Source organism: Prionailurus viverrinus, chromosome D3 (genome assembly GCF_022837055.1).
Source record: "Prionailurus viverrinus isolate Anna chromosome D3, UM_Priviv_1.0, whole genome shotgun sequence".
NCBI classification, from domain to species: Eukaryota; Metazoa; Chordata; class Mammalia; order Carnivora; family Felidae; genus Prionailurus; species Prionailurus viverrinus.
Genome location: NC_062572.1, coordinates 18,317,159 through 18,334,906, shown reverse-complemented (window position 1 = coordinate 18,334,906; position 17,748 = coordinate 18,317,159). Strand labels below are relative to the sequence as shown.

Genomic DNA, 17,748 nt, shown 5'->3' with positions numbered 1-17,748 from the left:
CTCTCTCTCAAAAATAAAGAAACATTAACAAAATAATTTAAAATAATCCCTTTCAATATGTGATGGGAGGAAATGTTCCATTAAGCATAGAGCAGAAGTGAAAATTTTTCTAAATTAGGATACAGACGGGGCCCCTGGGTGGCTCAGTCTGTTGAACATCTGACTCTTGATTTCAGTTCAGGTCACAATCTCATAGTTTGTGGGACTGAGCCCACATTGGGCTCTGTGCTGACGGTGCAGAGCCTGCTTAAGATTCTCTCTCTCTCTCTCTCTCTCTCTCTCTCTCCCTCTCTCTCTGCCCCTTCCCCGCTTGTTCTCACTCTGTCTCTCAAAATAAATAAATAAACTTAAGGGGCGCCTGGGTGGCACAGTCGGTTAAGCGTCCAACCTTGGCACAGGTTACAATCTCAGCATTTGTGGGTTCGAGCCCCATGTCGGGCTCTGTGCTGACAGCTCGGAGCCTGGAGCCTGCTTTGGATTCTGTGTCTCCCTCTCTCTCTGTCCCGCCCCCGCTTGCACCCTGTCTCTCTCTCTCTCAGAAATAAACATTAAAATTTTTTTAATTATAAAAAAATAAACTTTAAAAAAATAAAAATAAAGCGGGATCTAGATATTTAAGAGAGAGAGAAAGGAATGTTTAGTTTCTCTGGATCCTGTATTAATAGCCAGCCTCTTCCGAAACTCAATATCCAGTCCACCAATGAAACAATGTGAAAACAGAGACCCCCTTCCCCCGAACCTCCCAGAAAACATCTTAGGAGCTAAAAAGAGTTGAAAACGGGGTTTCTGCCAGCCTCCCCCTAAATCAATAAAGGAATAAGTAAATTAAAACATTATCAAAAGATCCATGGCATTTCACTGAGGGACAAATAACAAATATCTATAGACAATTTAAAGTTTTATGACCTGCTCGCTACTTGGAGCAGAGGAAAAGAGATACGGAGGGGAGATCATGAGCAGGAAGGATCTGGAAGAGGCCCGATGCAAGCCCACCCAGGACGTTATCTGGGACAGAAGTGCAGCAAGGTCCCAGGTGTCAGGGTGCTTGCCTGTGGTGTCCCTTGACTGCGGTCCAGACCCCACCGACCTGCACTCGCCTCCCTGGGCTCTGCGGTCTGCCTTGAGAAGCCTCTCTTGAACTCAGCACTCCCACCAGGGAAGTGAGTGGTTGGGAAAGCACCCTGTGGACTGCCTTGTGTTCTACCATTTTGTTGGGGACACTTCGCCTGCCCCCCCCCCTCCACTTCCTCCCCTGCGGACACAGGCTGCTATACCTTAAGGATGTGCGCCCAGAGGGGCCTGGGAAGAGCCATGGCCACAGGCGAGAGCTTTGGAAGATGCCCATTCAGCGGCCGGCCCCCGAGGCAGCCCCTGGGCCACCCACACCCGCCACTCCTTCTCCCGTGATCTCAGCACACTTGTGAGGTAGACACCAGCATTGCCCCGCTTCGACGGAGAAGGAAATTGCAGCTGAGAGAGCTCACGGGACTGGTCTGAGATCCGAAGCCAGACCTGTCTGCCTGCGGGGCCTGGGCCCTCGCTATGACCACTGTGCTTGGCACCCAATGACAGTGATCACGCCATGGCACTGTGGGCTCACAGTAGCTCAGCTAAGTGTGGCACCGGGCCTGTGAGGTAGGCAGCACTGTGACCTCGTTCTGGAGGATGCTGAGGCACAGAAAGTTTAACGGCTCGGCCCCGGGGGCACGTGACAGCTGAGTGGAGGAGAAAGCATGCGCAGTGGAAAGTTCTCTGCCCACGATGGGAAGTTCTCTGGGCTAGTGGCCTCGTAGGCTCCTGCCTGGCCTGGCCTGGCCTGGCCTCTCTGAGGCCATCTGAGCACCCACAGTGCCTGCATAGAGCCCGGCAACCAGCAGGCCTATGATAAATGCTCCCAAGCCCATGAATGGATGGGACAAACCTTAGCTTCTCCACTGGACCGTTTCATCTCTGAGTTTGTCCTAATGTTTACCTAGGAGGACCCAGACCATCCACCGGCAACCGGCCCAGGAGAAAATGGTTCGAAATTAACAAACTTTCCCCAAGCTCTCTTCCCCCCTCCCCCCCCACCTCCGTTCTTCCAGCACCGCCCCCCTGCCCCCCACCACGCACCGCTCCACACACAAAGAAACAAAAGCAAAGGCTGCTGGGGCCACAAAGGATCTCAGAGCATCCAGTCCAGCCCCCTGAGAGGGTAGGTGACATCCTCAAGGTCACAGAGCTTAATGGCTGCCTCCCCTGCCTCATTCTTCTCACTAAGGCCAAGAACGGGTTAGGAGGAGGGTGGAAGCATCTTTGCCGGAGCCCAGGTTAAGCATCAATACCGGGAGTTCGCAGACCGCTTTCTGACCTGCACCTGCTGAGGGTCCGGGCTCGAATGGCAACGAGGGCCTATGATTATCTCTGATAGAGATATCAGAGACCTCTGACAGACCCCTGAGGGTGAGGGCTTCAGTTTTTTATCTAGGAAGTGGGATGACTGGTTCACTTTTCCCCCCCAATATTTTTTTTTAACGTTTATTTATTTTTGGGACAGAGAGAGACAGAGCATGAACGGGGGAGGGGCAGAGAGAGAGGGAGACACAGAATCGGAGGCAGGCTCCAGGCTCTGAGCCATCAGCCCAGAGCCTGACGCGGGGCTCGAACTCACAGACCGTGAGATCGTGACCTGAGCCGAGGTCAGACACTCAACTGACTGAGCCACCCAGGCGCCCCTCCCCACCAATATTTTTATAAGGTTTTATTATTAAACATTGTTAACACTTGTTGTAACAATATCTACAGCAGAAAGTTGGAAAACACAGAAGAAAATTTAAATGACTCATAATTGCACCATATAAAAACAATGATTATTAACTATTTTGACACATTCCTTATAGACTTTCCAGCCACACACACACACACACACACACACGCACACAAACATTAAGCACCCTCATTTTCTGTGCTTACTAATTGGGCAGAAATCTAAGCACATTACATTCATGTGTCCACAATCCCTTATCTGAAACTCCCAGGACTCAATATGCTTTGGAATTTGGGAACTTTTTTGGGGGGTGATGGTAAAGCTTTACATGATACGTTTTCATGTTACTATTTCAGCAGCAGAAGGCATGAATATTCGCAAAATGGGATAAACACTACAAACAACTTTACATCTATTCAAGGTGGATTTTGCTGCTAAATGAGTTCACCACCAACTAATGAATTTCCAGGTCATAACTTTATTTTTTTTTTAAGTTTATTTATTTATCTTGAGAGGGAGACAGACAGAATCCTAAGCAGGCTCCACACTCAGCACAGAGCTTGACACAGAGCTCAATCTCATGAACTGTAAGATCGTGACCTGAGCCAAAAGCAAGAGCGGGACGTTTAACTGAGTCACCCGGGCGCCCCCTGGGGTCATAACTTTAATTTTCAGGACTACAGCTGTGCGATCCTGAACCTGTCCTATCCCACCCATTCAGTCCACACACGCACCCACAGGAGAGAAGTATCAGGGCAACAGTGCTCTGAATGGGCATCTTACCCCAGACCCACTGTATACTAATCACATTGCCACTGTTGACCAAAGTGATTACCTCGGAACCTTCATTTCACAGCACGTGAGCATTTTGTCACTTGTAATGTTCTCACCAGCTTTGTTCTCTAAGGGTTGCATGGGAGGTCCGCCATCTGGGGACCGTTTCCAAGTCCACACAGGGCCCAGTGCAAAATGAAAACATGGAGCCCTTGTTGAAAAGTTATTAAGAATTTCAAGAGGGAGGCAGCAGAGGGTCACATGCCTTGAAGTAGGTCCTGGGGGGAGGTGTAAGGAAACGGTGGCAGGGGGAGGGGGGTGTGGAGGAGGGGGTGGGGGCCATTTCAGTTCAGAGGGAACAGCAAATGTGAGTTTCCTGGGATGGCGAGGGCACAGGGGGAAGACAAAGGCTCTCTGAGATCATTCAAAAAGAGCTCCTCCCACGCCACAGAATTAAACATGTGCCGCTTCTCTACCCAGTCTCCTGGCTGGTGGCCTGGCAGGAAGACGCCAGCATGGGCCACAAGGTGACCTCTGGAGCGACACAGAGGTCACACGGTCTGTGAAGAACCTGTTACCAGCAGGGAAGATCCGCAGACCTATCAATGCCTTTGCTGTGGCTTCTGCCTGAGTGTAGCTCCCTGGAATAAACCACCCCCCACCCCGGTCTTAGGTTTCTGTCTGCGAAATGGGAAGGTTGGAAGGACTAGCAAAAAATAAAATAAAATAAAACCCCTGCTCCCTACCTCCATTTTGCAGAAACAGAGCCCCGGAAGGTTAGGGGATTTGCCTGAGGGTGCAGATTATTTAGCAGCTGGCCGGGAAAGAATAATATCAATAAAGGGAACTCCCCGGACTCCAGCAGGGGCACTTTACCCACACACTGGCCTTCTCTAAGTCAGGCTTCATTTCCTCACCCCTCCGGCTGGTTGCAGGCCACCTGCCCACATCTGAACGTGGCCTGGGCTTTTGACCTGGGGGCCCCGGGGAAGAGGCATGACCACCCTGTGGAAGAGGGAGAGCACAGCGGTGGCTCTCTGCAAAGCAACACTCTGGAGGGTTTTGGGGGGGGGAGGGGGTTGGGAGGCTCCCCCCTGAATATTTCTTCAGAGTTGACCCAAGATGGACCAACGGATGTGAGCAAAAGGGTCAACAGTAGCCAGGGCGGGGCGGCGGTGGGGGGGACGCCACGGATCTGAGCCCTGGTTTTCTCATCTGTAAAATGCGGACCCACCACCAGCCTTGTGCTGCTGTTCTAAGGGATCAATGGATAATTTATATAAACTGTGAAGTGGTGGGTGAAGTGGGTGTTGGGGGGACAAAGAGCAAGCCACAGGGAGGGGCTATGAAGGAATCGGGGGCTTATTAAGTACCTACTATGTACCGGTCTTTGCATACGTTACAATCGTTATGCCATTTAATCAGGTCAGTGTTTGGCAGATGAGGAACTGAGGCCGGGAGAGGCGAATGCCATGCCCAAGGGCACACAGTGGGGCGTGGCAGAGCCCAGGTGGAACCAGCTCTGCTTCCAACACCAATGACTGCTCTTTGTACCAGACCCTAAAGCCCTCCCTTCCTTTAACCCTTCCGGAACCTCAAACTGAACTCCCCCCTGAGGACGGTCAGTACAGGGAACACTCGCATTTCGTCTCTCTCTACCTTCTATGTGCTCACCAGAGCGCAAATTAAGCTCCCTGGGAACGTGGGCACCTATGGAAGAAGCCACCTCCTCGTCCAAGTTGTTCACGTTCGAGAGAGAGAGTACAAGAGGTGTGCTGAGACCGACAGCCAGTGGGATTCTACCTCCCGGAGAAAGGAACAGACCGGAAGGAGGGAAGGACACTGGAAGGAAAGCAGAGGACCTGGCCAAGTTACGGTTGGTGGCTCTTCTCTTTTCTCTGCTTGTCTGTGTTTCCTGAGTTTTCCACCCGGTACTACCGTATTCTGTTTGCAATTCTGTCGCCCGGAAGGGAGGCGGCAAAGCTCAACAGCAACAACAGAAACAAACAAAGCCACCAACTGCACACCCGGGCTCGACACTCCCGCCTGTGACGGACCTATGGGCATTTGTTTCCAACAAATTGCTGGATGCGGTTACAGTATCTGAGTTTTTGTTTTGAAGGCATCCCTAAGGGGAAGGCATGTGCCTTTACCTGTTGAAAGAATCAAGGAACAAATGAACGAAGGTCTCTTCAGGAGGCAGGGAACCTGTCCCTCCCTCCAGCCCCCATCATCCCATCCCGCATGGCTCTTGTCAGCCTTGGCTCATTCGGCTTAAATTACAACCGGTCACACTCAAGGTCGGCTTCCCAACTGGGCTAAGTTCTTTCTACAAAGACAGTCTCCTGTGCCTCCCAGTTAGAAGGACACAGGGCACGTTACCTTATGGTGGGGACGGGGTTCTCCGGCTCGCCTGCAGTGAGAGCAGCCTCCAGAGACAGAGTCCCCAGGCTGGCCCGGCTGCCCTTCCGGGGAGACTCTCGGAACAAGCCGGCACTGGGGTCCTCATCGGAGGAGTTGTCGTCGAAGGAGCCCAGGATAAAGTTGGTCATCAGCTGCCTCTTGATGTGCTCCTGCTTCTCGTCTTTCTTGGAGAGGGGTCTGGCTCGCGGGCCCTGGGGCTTGGCTGGAGACGACGGGCCATCGGTATCTGGGGTCTTCAGGTCTGCGGTCCCTGTTGCATTGGCTTGGGGCGCTGGGGAGGTGTCATCAGAGGAAAGGGAGTCTCCTGGGGGATTCTGGCGTGGGGGTGGCCCGGAAGTTCTTTGCTGATCGGTATCGTCGGCACCTCTGTGGGAGGCTGGCTCAGCCCGCTTAGGAGTCTCTGGCAGAGGGCCGTTATTATCATTTTTCTGCGGCGGCTCCCCTGAGCTGTCTGAGGCTGGAAAAGGCGCTTGGCTTGGGCTACAGCTCCCTTCGGGTGTGCTCTTGGTGACTTGCTTGGAGTCTGTCATTTCCCCCCAGAATTTTAACCAGGAGAAGGTCAAGCAGGAGAAAATCAAACAAGATAGAAAAAGAAGCAAGGTCATTCAGAAAATCTGTAGGGGAAAAAAGGAAAGGCATTTTAGAGTCTACATAATGGAGTTATTCCCACCCTAAAGGGGCTCGCGGGGCAAGGGGCAAGCTAGGGTTCTGTGGGTTCAGCTGGCCGTGCCAGAGAGGAAAGGCAGTGGACAGAGTGGTTCTGCATAGAACACGCTCTGTGGTCCTAGGCACGTTCCTGAACGCCTCTGGATGTCCGTTTCTCACCTCTCATTTAGGGACACTAACACATGCTCACCGTAAATCATCAACATGCACCTAAGAGATGAGTAGATCATGCCTGTTATGAATCCCGTTATAGATTCCTAAGACCCAAAAAATAGAAGCAATCCAAATGTCCGTTACCTGAAGAATGGGTAAACAAAAGGTGATCCATCCATACAACGGAGCCTTATCTGGTCATAAAACAGGACTGAAGCATTGACACACGTTACAACACGGATGCATCTTGAAAACATTATGCCAGGTGCCAAAGACCACATTGTATGACACCATGTATCTGATACGCCCGGAACAGGCAAATTCATAGAGACAGAAAGGTGAGTGGTTGCCTAGGGCTAGTAGGATGGGGATAGAGGGTACAAGGGTTGTGTTGGGGGGGATGAAAATGTTCTAAAATTGACTGTAGTGAATGTACTTGGGGAATGTACTAGAAACCACGGAAGTATATAGGTTACATGAATGAACCGAATGGCATATGAATTATGTCTCAATAAAGCTGTTACCTAGAAAGAAAAGAGAAGACTCTACATATTCCAATTCGTAGATGTAAAGAGACTGTTACGTCTGTCGCCATTATCTTATCATCGCCACCGCCATCATCGCTGTATTACTGTCACAATCGTCATCATGGTTCTGGAAGGGGGAAGGGCACTTTGCCTTATTTTCTTCCTAGCGCAGGTACGCCCGGGATGGAGTGTGCTTAGAACCGAATGAAAACCCAGCAAGACCGAAGGGAGTCTGTTCTGTTCCAGGGTCTAAAACAGTGTCTGGTAAACAGGGCGAGCTTAACAAGAGACAAAAAGTCATTTTGCCGAACGCATGAATTCAGATATTCTGATTTCTAACCCATGCCTCTTCCCTCCACGCTAACTCTGCCCTATTAATGGAGTCGATCATTGCTATTTGAAGTAAAGATTGCTAAAAAGCAAACAAACAAAAATACGACCTGAACGTGTTGAAATTTCGGAACCAATTTGCCACAGGGATACAGTAGAAGCATTTAGAAAAAACAAAAAACAAAAAAACAGGACCACAAAGCTCAAACACATCAATATAGTATCTAAAAGGCTTTTGTCTTTTTATAATTCAATATTATGTTCTTAAGGGAAGTAGAAACGTTCTCAAGATTTCCCAGAACGGCACGACCTTGAGTACTTCTTGTGCACTTTGGGCAACAGAAACTGTTGAAATGTCATCAGGGTATTTTCCAGGTAATACACAGGGTCAGGAGGTTTTTTCCCTTTAAGGTCATCAAGTTTCTTTTTACAGAAAAGGCAGTCAAGGGTGGCTCAGCCTCTATCAATGTAACAAACCACATCCATAGAACAGAGTGGAAACTGACAGGATGACCTCGATGAACACCAAAAAAAAAAAAAAAAAAAAAGGCATTTGGCCAAAATCCAACACCCTTTCATGATAAAAAAAAAAAAAGTCAGAAAAGTAGGAATAGAAAGGAACTTGAATGCAATAAGGCACGTTATGAAAAACCTATAGCTAATATATAGTCAATGGTGAAAGACCAGAAGCTTTCTCCTGAAGATCAGGAACAAGCCAAGGGTGCCCACTTTTCACCTATTTCACCTATTTTGCTATTGTACTGGAGGTCCTAGCCAAAGCAATTAGACAAGAAAAAGAAATAAAAGCCATTCAAACAGAAAAGGAAGACCTGAAATCATTTCTAATCATAGACGGCCGGGTCCTATACAGGTTTCCCCGCTATCCAAAAGTAGAGAGGTTCCTCTGAAAACTTTCATAAGTTGAAACGGCATAAAGCAAAGAAGCAATTACCATTAATTGATAAGAAAACACTTTTGAGCATTCCCAGGCCCATAAAATAACCTCTCTTAGGCTTTTCTGGTAGTTTAGGACACATCTTGCTAATGGATACACAACATAAATCAAGACAAAACTCAGATGCTCACAGACACAGTTCAAAGCTATGGTGGCTTTGGTGCCGAGGTGCTGAGTGTGGTTCTCACCAAAGCAGCTTGGCTATTTTAACTCTTCCACTTTTTTTCCTAAAAGCAAAAATCCTCTTCAGATTTCCTCCAGTTAGCAAAAACAGGTACTAGTGTAGGTCTTTCACAAAAACAAAGTGGCATAATGTGAACTTTCAAAAAGCAGGAGATGCCTGTGTATAGAAAATCCTGAAGAATCCACACACACGAGGCCCCTGGGTGGCTCAGTGGCTCAGTTGGTTGAGCAGCTGACTCTTGATTTTGGCTCGGGTCATAATGCCAGGGTTGTGGAACTGAGCCCTTCATCAGGCTCTCTGCTGAGCATGGAGCCTGCTTAAAATTCTCTCCCTTTCTCTCCTTCTCTCTCTCTCTCTCTCTCTCTCTCTCTCTCCCCCTCTGCCCCTCTCCCCCACTTGCACTCTCTCTATACATGTAATTAAAAAAATTAAAAAGAAAAAAGAATCCACACACACACACAAAACCCTAATAGAAGTAATGAACAAATTAAGCACATTTGTAGGATACAGGATCAATATGCAAAAATTAATTGTGTTTCTTGCACCAACAATGGACAATTTGAAAAGGAAATTAATAAAACAATTCCATTTACAATAGCATCCAAAAGGATAAAATATCTAGGAATAAACTTAACCAAGGAGGTGAAAGACATGTACAATGCTGGTGTATAAAACATTGCTGAAAGAAATTAAAGAAGATCTAAATAAATGTAAGACATCCCATGTTCATGGATTGGAAGCCTTCCTACTGTTAAGATGGCCATACTACCTGAAACGATAAGCAGATTCATATGGAGCTGCAAGGGGAACCAATAGCCAGAGCAATCTTAAAAAAGAACAAAGTTGGAGGACTCACACTTTCCGATTTCAAAGCTTACTGTAAAACTACGGTCAAAACAGTGTGGCACTGGCATCAAGAGCAGGTATATAGATCAATGGATTAGAATCGAACGTCCCCAAATAAACCCATATACATCTATGGCCCATAGACTTTTTATGAAGATATCAAGACCATTCAGTGTGGGGGGTGGGGGGATGCCTCGCTGGCTCAGTCAGAAGAGCACGAGACTCTCGATCTCAGGATTGTGAATTCAAGCCCCACGCTGGGTATAGAGATTACTAAAGAAAATAAACAAACTTGAAAAAAAAAAAAAGACCATTCAAGGAGGAAAGAATAGTCTCTTCAACATATGGTTCTGAGACAACTGATTTCTACAAGCAACAGAATGAGGTTGGACTCTGTGGGGAATAAGCTTAGGGATTCCCCAGGCTTGCACCGATGGGTTAACAAGGCATAAAGAATTAGAAGGCCACAGATGCTCACACCCACGTTTGGGTAAACAAGATTAGTTAAATAGGTATAGAGAGGGCGGGGTAAAGGCCCCAACACAAAGGTATATGAGGTAAGTAAGATTAGGTATTCAGGGCAGATATGCCCCCCAATTTAGTACTATAGCAGAAAGCTTGTTCCACAGGAAGGAAGAACCAAATTAGGTAAATAGGTAAATAGGGCTATAGACCACTGCGGGGTAAAGTTGCCCTGAACAACCATCTGCCTGTCTCCAGGATTTTGTTTTATATTGACCCAAACCTCTAACACCGTATATCTTCAAAACCCTCTTTCCCTCACGCCCATGAGTTAATGTTCACAGATTTATTATCTCTTTGCGCACGTCCATCATCACGTTCGTAAGCCTTCTGATCCTAATAAAAACGGAGCAAGGACCCTTAATCGGGGCTCTCGTCTCCTCCCGGACATTAGCCATCTCTCGCATTTTAATCCTGCGTCCTGCTTTCTTGCTGGACAAGAAAGAACTCTAGACCCAGAGTCTACGACAGGACTCCTAACTCAGACCATAAAAAAACTCAACTCGAAATGAGTCAACAACCTAAATAGAACTAAAACCGCAAAAAAATTGGGGGCACCTGGGTGGCTCAGTCGGCTGGGCGTCCGACTTCGGCTCAGGTCACGATCTCACGGTTCGTGGGTTCGAGCCCCTCATCGGGCTCTGTGCTGACAGCTCAGAGCCTGGAGCCTGCTTCGGATCCGGTGTCTCCCTCTCTCTCTGCCCCTCCCCCGCTCAAGCTCTGTCTCTGTCTCTCTCAAAAATAAATAAACATTAAAAAAAAATTGAAAAAAAAACACAAAAAATTTAAAAGAAAACATGGGAGCAAATCGTTGTGACCTCAGAATTGGCGATGGATTCTCAGATGTGACAGCAGAAGCATGAGCATTAAAAAAAAGTAGATAAATTGGACCTCATTCAAATTAAACACTTTTATGCATCAAAGGGCACTACCAAGGAAGTGAAAAGAGCCTACCGAAGGGGAGAAAATATTTGTAAATCACACATTTGCTAACAGTTTAGCATCCGGAACAGATACAGACGTCTTACAACTCAGCAACAAAAAGACAAACAAGCTGATTTAAAATTTTTTTGTTCTGTTTATTCATTTTTGAAAGACAGAGAGAGAGCAAAAGCAGGGGTGGGGCGGAGAGAAAGGGGGACACAGAAACTGAAGCAGGCTCCAGGCTCCGAGCCGTCGGCACCAGAGCCCGACGCGGGGCTCGAACTCACACACCGCGAGATCGAGACCTGAGCCGAAGTCGGACGCTCAACCCACTGAGCCACCCGAGTGCCCCCCCCCAGACAAGCTGATTTTAAAATGAGCCGAGGACACGAACGGACATTGCTCCAAAACAGATATACAGATGGCCGATAGCTCACGAAGAGATCCAACCTTAGTCGTTCTGGAAATGCAAATCAATATACTGCCATGTACCATTTCAGACCCACAAGGGTGGCTGCAATCAGAGAGACAGAGAAGCAGGGAAGGAGGGAGGGGGGAAGGAGGGGGGGCGGAGGGAAGAAAACAGCAAGGGGCTGGTGAGCACGTGGAGAAACCGGAACCTCTGTACGTTGCTGGGGCCACTGGGAAATGGTGGGGCTGCCGTGCAAAACAGTTCGGTGGCTCCTCAAAAACTTGAACATGGAACTGCTCTCTGACCCAGGGCTTTCCCTCCCTAGACGTAGCCCCACAAAAACTGAAAGCGGGGACTGAAACAAGCAGAGGTACACGCCTGTTCACAGCAGCACCCAGCTTTCTGATCCCCTCGCCTTGCTCTCTCCCCAAGGCTCCCCAACCGCGGCACTATTGGCTTCCGGGGCTGGAACATTCCCTGTTCCGTGGTGGGGGCCGTCCTGCGCATCGTAGGGCGCACAGCCTTCACCCACCAGACGCCGGGAGCACCCCCTTCCCTCAGCTGCGACGATGCAAAATGTCTCCAGACGTCGCCAAACGTCTCAGGGGACAAAACTGCTCTCGGGTGACCACCACCGGGTCCAGACCCCCAGGTCTACTCCCTCCCTCCCTCCTGCTTCTCGATGGTGAGGTCCTTCTGGGGACTCCACTCTTGCACATAGCAAGTTCTCAAGAAAGTTTTAAAAAGTGCCAGCGAGGGGCGTCTGGGTGGCTCAGTCGGTTGAGCGTCCGACTTCGGCTCAGGTCATGATCTCGCGGTCCGTGAGTTCGAGCCCCGCATCGGGCTCTGTGCTGACCGCTCAGAGCCTGGAGCCTGTTTCCGATTCTGTGTCTCCCTCTCTCTCTGCCCCTCCCCCGTTCATGCTCTGTCTCTCTCTGTCTCAAAAATAAATAAACGTAAAAAAAAAAAAAAATTAAAAAATAAATAAATAAATAAAAAGTGCCAGCGAGAAAGGTCAGAGTCCTGACATTGCTGGCTCGCGCATGCCCTTAGGACAGATTTAGAAATTAGTCACTGGCAGGGGACAGTACCAAAAATGTTGCAAAGGCTATTCTGGCTCCCTTAGCGAGCCCATTAGGTTAGAGTCCTACACCTTCCCCGGGCAGGAGAGCGTGACAGGGTGCGAGAGCCCACAGACCTCCAGCACGGAAACAAAGACAACACAGCATGGAAACGGCACCGCCTGGTCTCTCCGGGCCAATTCGGCTGCCCTTGTAGACAGGGACGAACTGTCATTCATTTCGGGATCTTGGTGCCCAGCTTGGGACATTGCAGGTACCCCCAAGGCGTGTACAAAATGAACGATACCTCCGGGCACCCACACTGAGCACCAACTGATGGCTTGAGGCAAGCTGGAATTTGGATTTGGATTTGGATTTGGACTTTGGAATTTTCCATCTTGGGACCTTTATCAGGGATGCCGGGATACAAGCAGTGTCTTTCCAGCGGCTCTTTCGCAAGAGTGTCAGGCCTGCGTCAGGCTCTTTGCTGGCAGCTCAGAGCCTGGAGCCTGCTTCCAATTCTGTGTCTCCCTCTCTCTCTGCCTCGCCCCTGACTGCTTTCTCTTGCTCTCTCTCTCCCTCTCTCAAAAATAAACATTAAACATTTTTAATAAAATTTGTTTTAAATAAACAAATAAACATAATAGTATTTATACATATTACACCGTCACGAGTATAGGGTGCCTGCTAGCCTCAAACCTCAGAACCACTGTGATGGATATTATCATTGCTGTTGTCATTTCACTTCCATTTCACAGTTCAGTAAATGGGCTCGGAGAAGCTCAGGACCTTGACTTCACTCAAATCCGGCCCCCGCACCCAAACCTTTCACAGTGTCCTAGCATGAAAAGTGGGCATAGATAAATTCCCTAAAATGGACGGTGTTAACCCCCCAGCATGTGGACACCCGACTGTAAAACCAGACACCTGGCCGTGTCCCTGGAAGACGGAGCATCAGAGCGACATGTAAACTAACAATGCCAGACGTGCACAGTGGTCCAGGAGGAGCACTGCGCAGGCGGTTTGAGTCCATAGGCAGGAAAGGCCAGAGGAGTCCCCGCAGTGAAGCTCTGGGGCCCACGCCACGCCAAACTGTCACCCTTCGCCGAAATCGCCCAGCTGACCCGAAAACTGAGCACAGCCAGAGCTATTTTAATGTCTTGCAAAGCAAACCTTGCCAGGTGTCAGAGCAATCATGGGTCCAGCCACCACGAACGCAGGAAATCGCTCGGCACCTACAAGCACAGGGCAGCGACCAAATGAAGAGTGTGTGGGGGGGGGGTGCGGGGTGGTCGGGATCTGTTGGCCCACGGCTCCCCACCCCTGCAACACACACCCCTCCCTGGCAAGGTCTGTGCGGGACCGAGGGGGGCAGAATGCCAGCGTGAGGACAGCAATTCTGTTCCACGCTCGGATTTTTCCTCCCACCAAGAGGAAGAGCACCTGGGTGTTTGCTTCCACTTACCACCACGGTGGCCACGGCCGCCAGCTCCATTCTCATGTGGGTCCTGACAGGCGCCCACGGGGTGACTAAGGGAACCCGGCCCACAGGGTGTCACCTTTCAGCAGGAGGCTGGTGTCGTGCATCAGGCCATGGGGGAGGAGTTCAGACCGGCCGGTGCTCCAGCACGGGTGAGTTTATACTCGAGTCAGCCACGCGGCACGCCCTCCTTTGTCCCCCACGGATATAAGCCACTCGTGAAGGTCCGTGCTCAGGTCAGCCCTCCCCTGACTCGGACTCAGTGACTCGGGAGGCTGTCTACGCTCTCTGGGGCTGGCCAGCCCACAGGGCCACCTCCCCCGGCTTGCCACATTCCTGTACGTACTTAGGCCTATTTCACTGCTTGTACAATTGATCTCTGGCCCAAATCTGTGTTTGAAACACTCCCCTGATCAGAAGCACCTTCTGTGCCCATGTGCTCACCTGCGGGACGCTTTGCCTGGGTTTGGCCACGTTGGGACAGAAAGTGAAGCAGAGTGTCAGGATAAAGTGTGGGCAGCCAAGAACCCTCCAGCTGGCAGGCGGGCGGCCCGATGTCCTTTTGCTAAGGCAGAGGTCACGCAGGTGAGGGGAGCCAGCCGCGTGAGGCTGCCCGGGCGTTCAAAGCTGACCGGCGGATACCTTAACCTGCACGCCAGCCTGCAGGAACGGGGGTGTCACGGGTCACTGTGCTCCCCCCAAATCCACCTGCTCCACCCCACAGCCTGGGAGGGGACCCTTGGAGGTGAGCACGTGCTTATTAAGGAGTGTCGTTATTCTATAGATGAGCAGAGGTCGGAGGTCCCGCGTGAAATTAGCAACACAGCCATGATCAGCACCGCGGTCCCAGCTCTAGGCCAGGACGCCTCCTACACCAACACATCATTCACGGCAAAACCCCACTGTCCTTGGGCACCTTGTTCGGTGCCCTGGTAGCTGACCTCAGCTCTGCCACCTACAAGCAGGGTGAGCCTTGGGCAATACTTAGGATCCTCATCTACAAAGTAGGGTAAGGACGTGCGTACCTCGCGAGACAGAGTGCCGAGAGTCCAAGGTGATCCCACGTGGGGAACCGAGCCAGTGCCGGATGCAATTCATCCCGACGACCGCCACGGATGACTACACCGAGAGTCCAGGGCAGCACGAGTCACTGCGCAGCGAGACCCCGCCACCCACGGAGTGCTATCTCGGACAAATCACGTTCCCTCTCTCTGGACCTGAGGCTCCCCGTCTGGAAAAGCCTCGCCCACCTCAGAGGACTATTGGAAGGACCAACCAAGATCTGTTTAGTCACTAAACACAGCCCTCCCCTTCTTGGTGCGGCAAAATGCAAAGAACGAGGCAGGTGACCATGAGTGTCGTTTCAGCTGTGGGTCCTCCTCCACAAAGGCACACAAATGGACTCACATTTGTGTAACGGGGGCCAGTGTGCCGCGGGTCAGGCCTCGGGGCCACTCCCGGAGGACCGGCCGGCCCAGATGGGACAGGCAGACTCCTATGGGACAGTCCCAGGACCCACCAGCTCCTCAGCTCCCAGCCCCAAGCTGCTTAGGGAGGTCACGGCAGGGCAGATGTTTTCCCAAAGGGCAGAAATCTGGGGCCTCGGCAGCCTAGGCCAGGGCTGAATTGACTTCTCGTCTGTTCCCTGATCTGATGGGGGATATTCCCGCGGATTCTGCGTGGTTTTGTTGTTGTTGTTTGAGAGGGGTCACATTTTATGTTATTTAGAAAGGGATTTTCTTTTTTTTAAATTTTTTTTTTTAACGTTTATTTATTTTTGAGACAGAGAGAGAGACAGAGCATGAACGGGGGAGGAGCAGAGAGAGAGGGAGACCCAGAATCGGAAGCAGGCTCCAGGCTCTGAGCGGTCAGCCCAGAGCCCGACACGGGGCTCGAACTCACGGACTGCGAGATCGCGAGATCGTGACCTGAGCTGAAGTCGGACGTTTAACCGACTGAGCCACCCAGGCGCCCCTAGAAAGGTATTTTCTTTCTTCACTTGCCACCACAGGGGTTAAAGGAAGGAAGAAAGGAGATGTCAGAGAACACTGTAGGGGATTGGAAGCAATTCCTAATAAGTCACCGGGTGCGTTTGTCTGTCACTAGAGTGTAGGGAGCACGCGGTCCGTCACAGCCCGTGTGCTACGAGCTTCATACGTGTCGTCTCATCAGCCTCCCCCTGTAACCGTCTGCAACAGGTGCCACATCTTACTCCCCTCTGCAGGTGAGGGAACAGGCTCAGTCACCCCCGAGGTCACACTTGCAGGACCCAGGTGGCCTCCCTTGGAAGCCCACGCCCTTAATCCTCACATGTTCTTCCTGCCTGGGCAGGATTTCCCTCCGTAAGCCCTGAGAAAGGTCCCCCAAGTCAGCGGATCCGAGAGGTGACTGTCAGTGCTGCTTGGTTTCTTAGAGCTGTGAGCTAGTGTGTGAATCCTTGCGTCCACTGCCGAGGCACCAAAATGTAACCAGGAACGAAGAACAGAACTGCTTCTCGGTGGTCTTGGGGTTCCTCTCCTAGGAAAGGCTTTGGGGGACACAGGAGGGTCCCGCTCAAATAAAGTCTTTCAAATCAAGATCTCGCCGCCAGGATCCCAGCATCAGGAACAGCCGGATCTGGAAGGGGGTTTGAGAGAGAACTCCTTCCAGGGGTGGTGATGGGCACAAGGGACAGCTGAGAGACACATCTGCCCTGGGCCTTTGAGGAATCAATAGGAGTTCGCCAGGTTGCTACGGGGGGCAGGACGTCTCAAGCAGAGTCTGCCCTTGGCACTGTGCTAGATGGTGAGTTAGCAACTATGCTGGCTACAGATGGGGACTCTGCCAAAAGGACTAAAGCAGGAACAGCAAGCAGCAAAGTGTTCTATTATGAACACTTGGTTCATAATAAACAAATAGTAAACAAGAAAACAAAGGCCACTCCTTTGTTTTCGCATCTGACGATGTGTGACGGTGCAGGTGACAGCGGAGGAGGGGGCAACGCAAGGATATCACCTACCTCTGCGATTGGGCCAGGGCACTGTGCTGGTGAGAGGTCATGTTTCCCTACCCCGGGGGGAGAAATGCCCAGGGAGAGGGAGAGAATTGTAACCTTCATCTCAGACAGAACCTGCCGCCTGTCACTCCCTAACCACAAACGCTAAAAGCACGGCATGCTGATATATAACAACGCCTTCCGCCGTCCTGACTCTTGCATTCGGGTTCTCATTTACTCCTCACAGCCATCCTGTGGGAGTAGTATTCTTATCTCATTTCACAGATGGGGCATGAAAATCCAGCGCCCAGAGAGCCGGGCGTGACCTGCCCAAAGTCACACAGCTTGGAGCTACACGGAATTCAACGCTGCTCTGCCTCATTCCAAAGCCTACGTTTAAAAAAATAAATAAATTTAAGTTTATTCATTTTTGAGAGAGAGAGAGAGAGAGAGAGAGAGAGAGCACAAGCAGGGGAGGGGCAGAGAGAGAGGGAGACACAGAATCGGAAGCAGGCTCCGGGCTCTGAGCTGTCAGGACCGAGCCCAACGCAAGGCTCGAACTCGCAAACCAGGAGATCATGACTTGAGCCGAGTCGGACGCTTAACCGACTGAGCCACCCTGGCGCCCCCGAAGCCTATGTTTGTAGTAAGTGGAGGTGAGCAGGCTGCTGATTCGGTGGATTAATTGGCTACGCTACCTTCTGGGATGGCTGGAATCCAAAGCCTAGAAATGAGAACCAGAGCGGTTCTCAAACTAATCACTCGTCAGA

At 50.5% G+C, this 17,748-nt stretch overlaps 1 protein-coding gene and 1 long non-coding RNA gene across 3 annotated transcripts in view; one reads left to right on the top strand and one right to left on the bottom strand.

Moving 5' to 3' along the window:
- Positions 1-13,759, bottom strand: part of ACACB (acetyl-CoA carboxylase beta) — a 109,107-nt gene extending 95,348 nt beyond the window's left edge. Inside the window, exons 1-2 of one of the 2 annotated variants that reach the window (XM_047828208.1) lie at positions 13,698-13,759; positions 5,903-6,558 (exon numbers count right to left, since the gene is read on the bottom strand). In XM_047828208.1, coding sequence (XP_047684164.1) covers positions 5,903-6,549 — 647 coding nt within the window. In that variant the 5' untranslated portion in view covers positions 6,550-6,558; positions 13,698-13,759. The remainder of the gene's footprint in view (positions 1-5,902; positions 6,559-13,697) is intronic. The other variant, XM_047828207.1, reaches the window with a different exon arrangement.
- On the top strand, positions 1,732-5,879 carry LOC125149330 (uncharacterized). The gene is made up of 3 exons (XR_007145896.1): positions 1,732-2,194; positions 3,103-3,215; positions 4,946-5,879. It is a non-coding gene; the product is annotated as an uncharacterized LOC125149330 (long non-coding RNA).
- Positions 13,760-17,748: the final 3,989 nt, after the last annotated feature.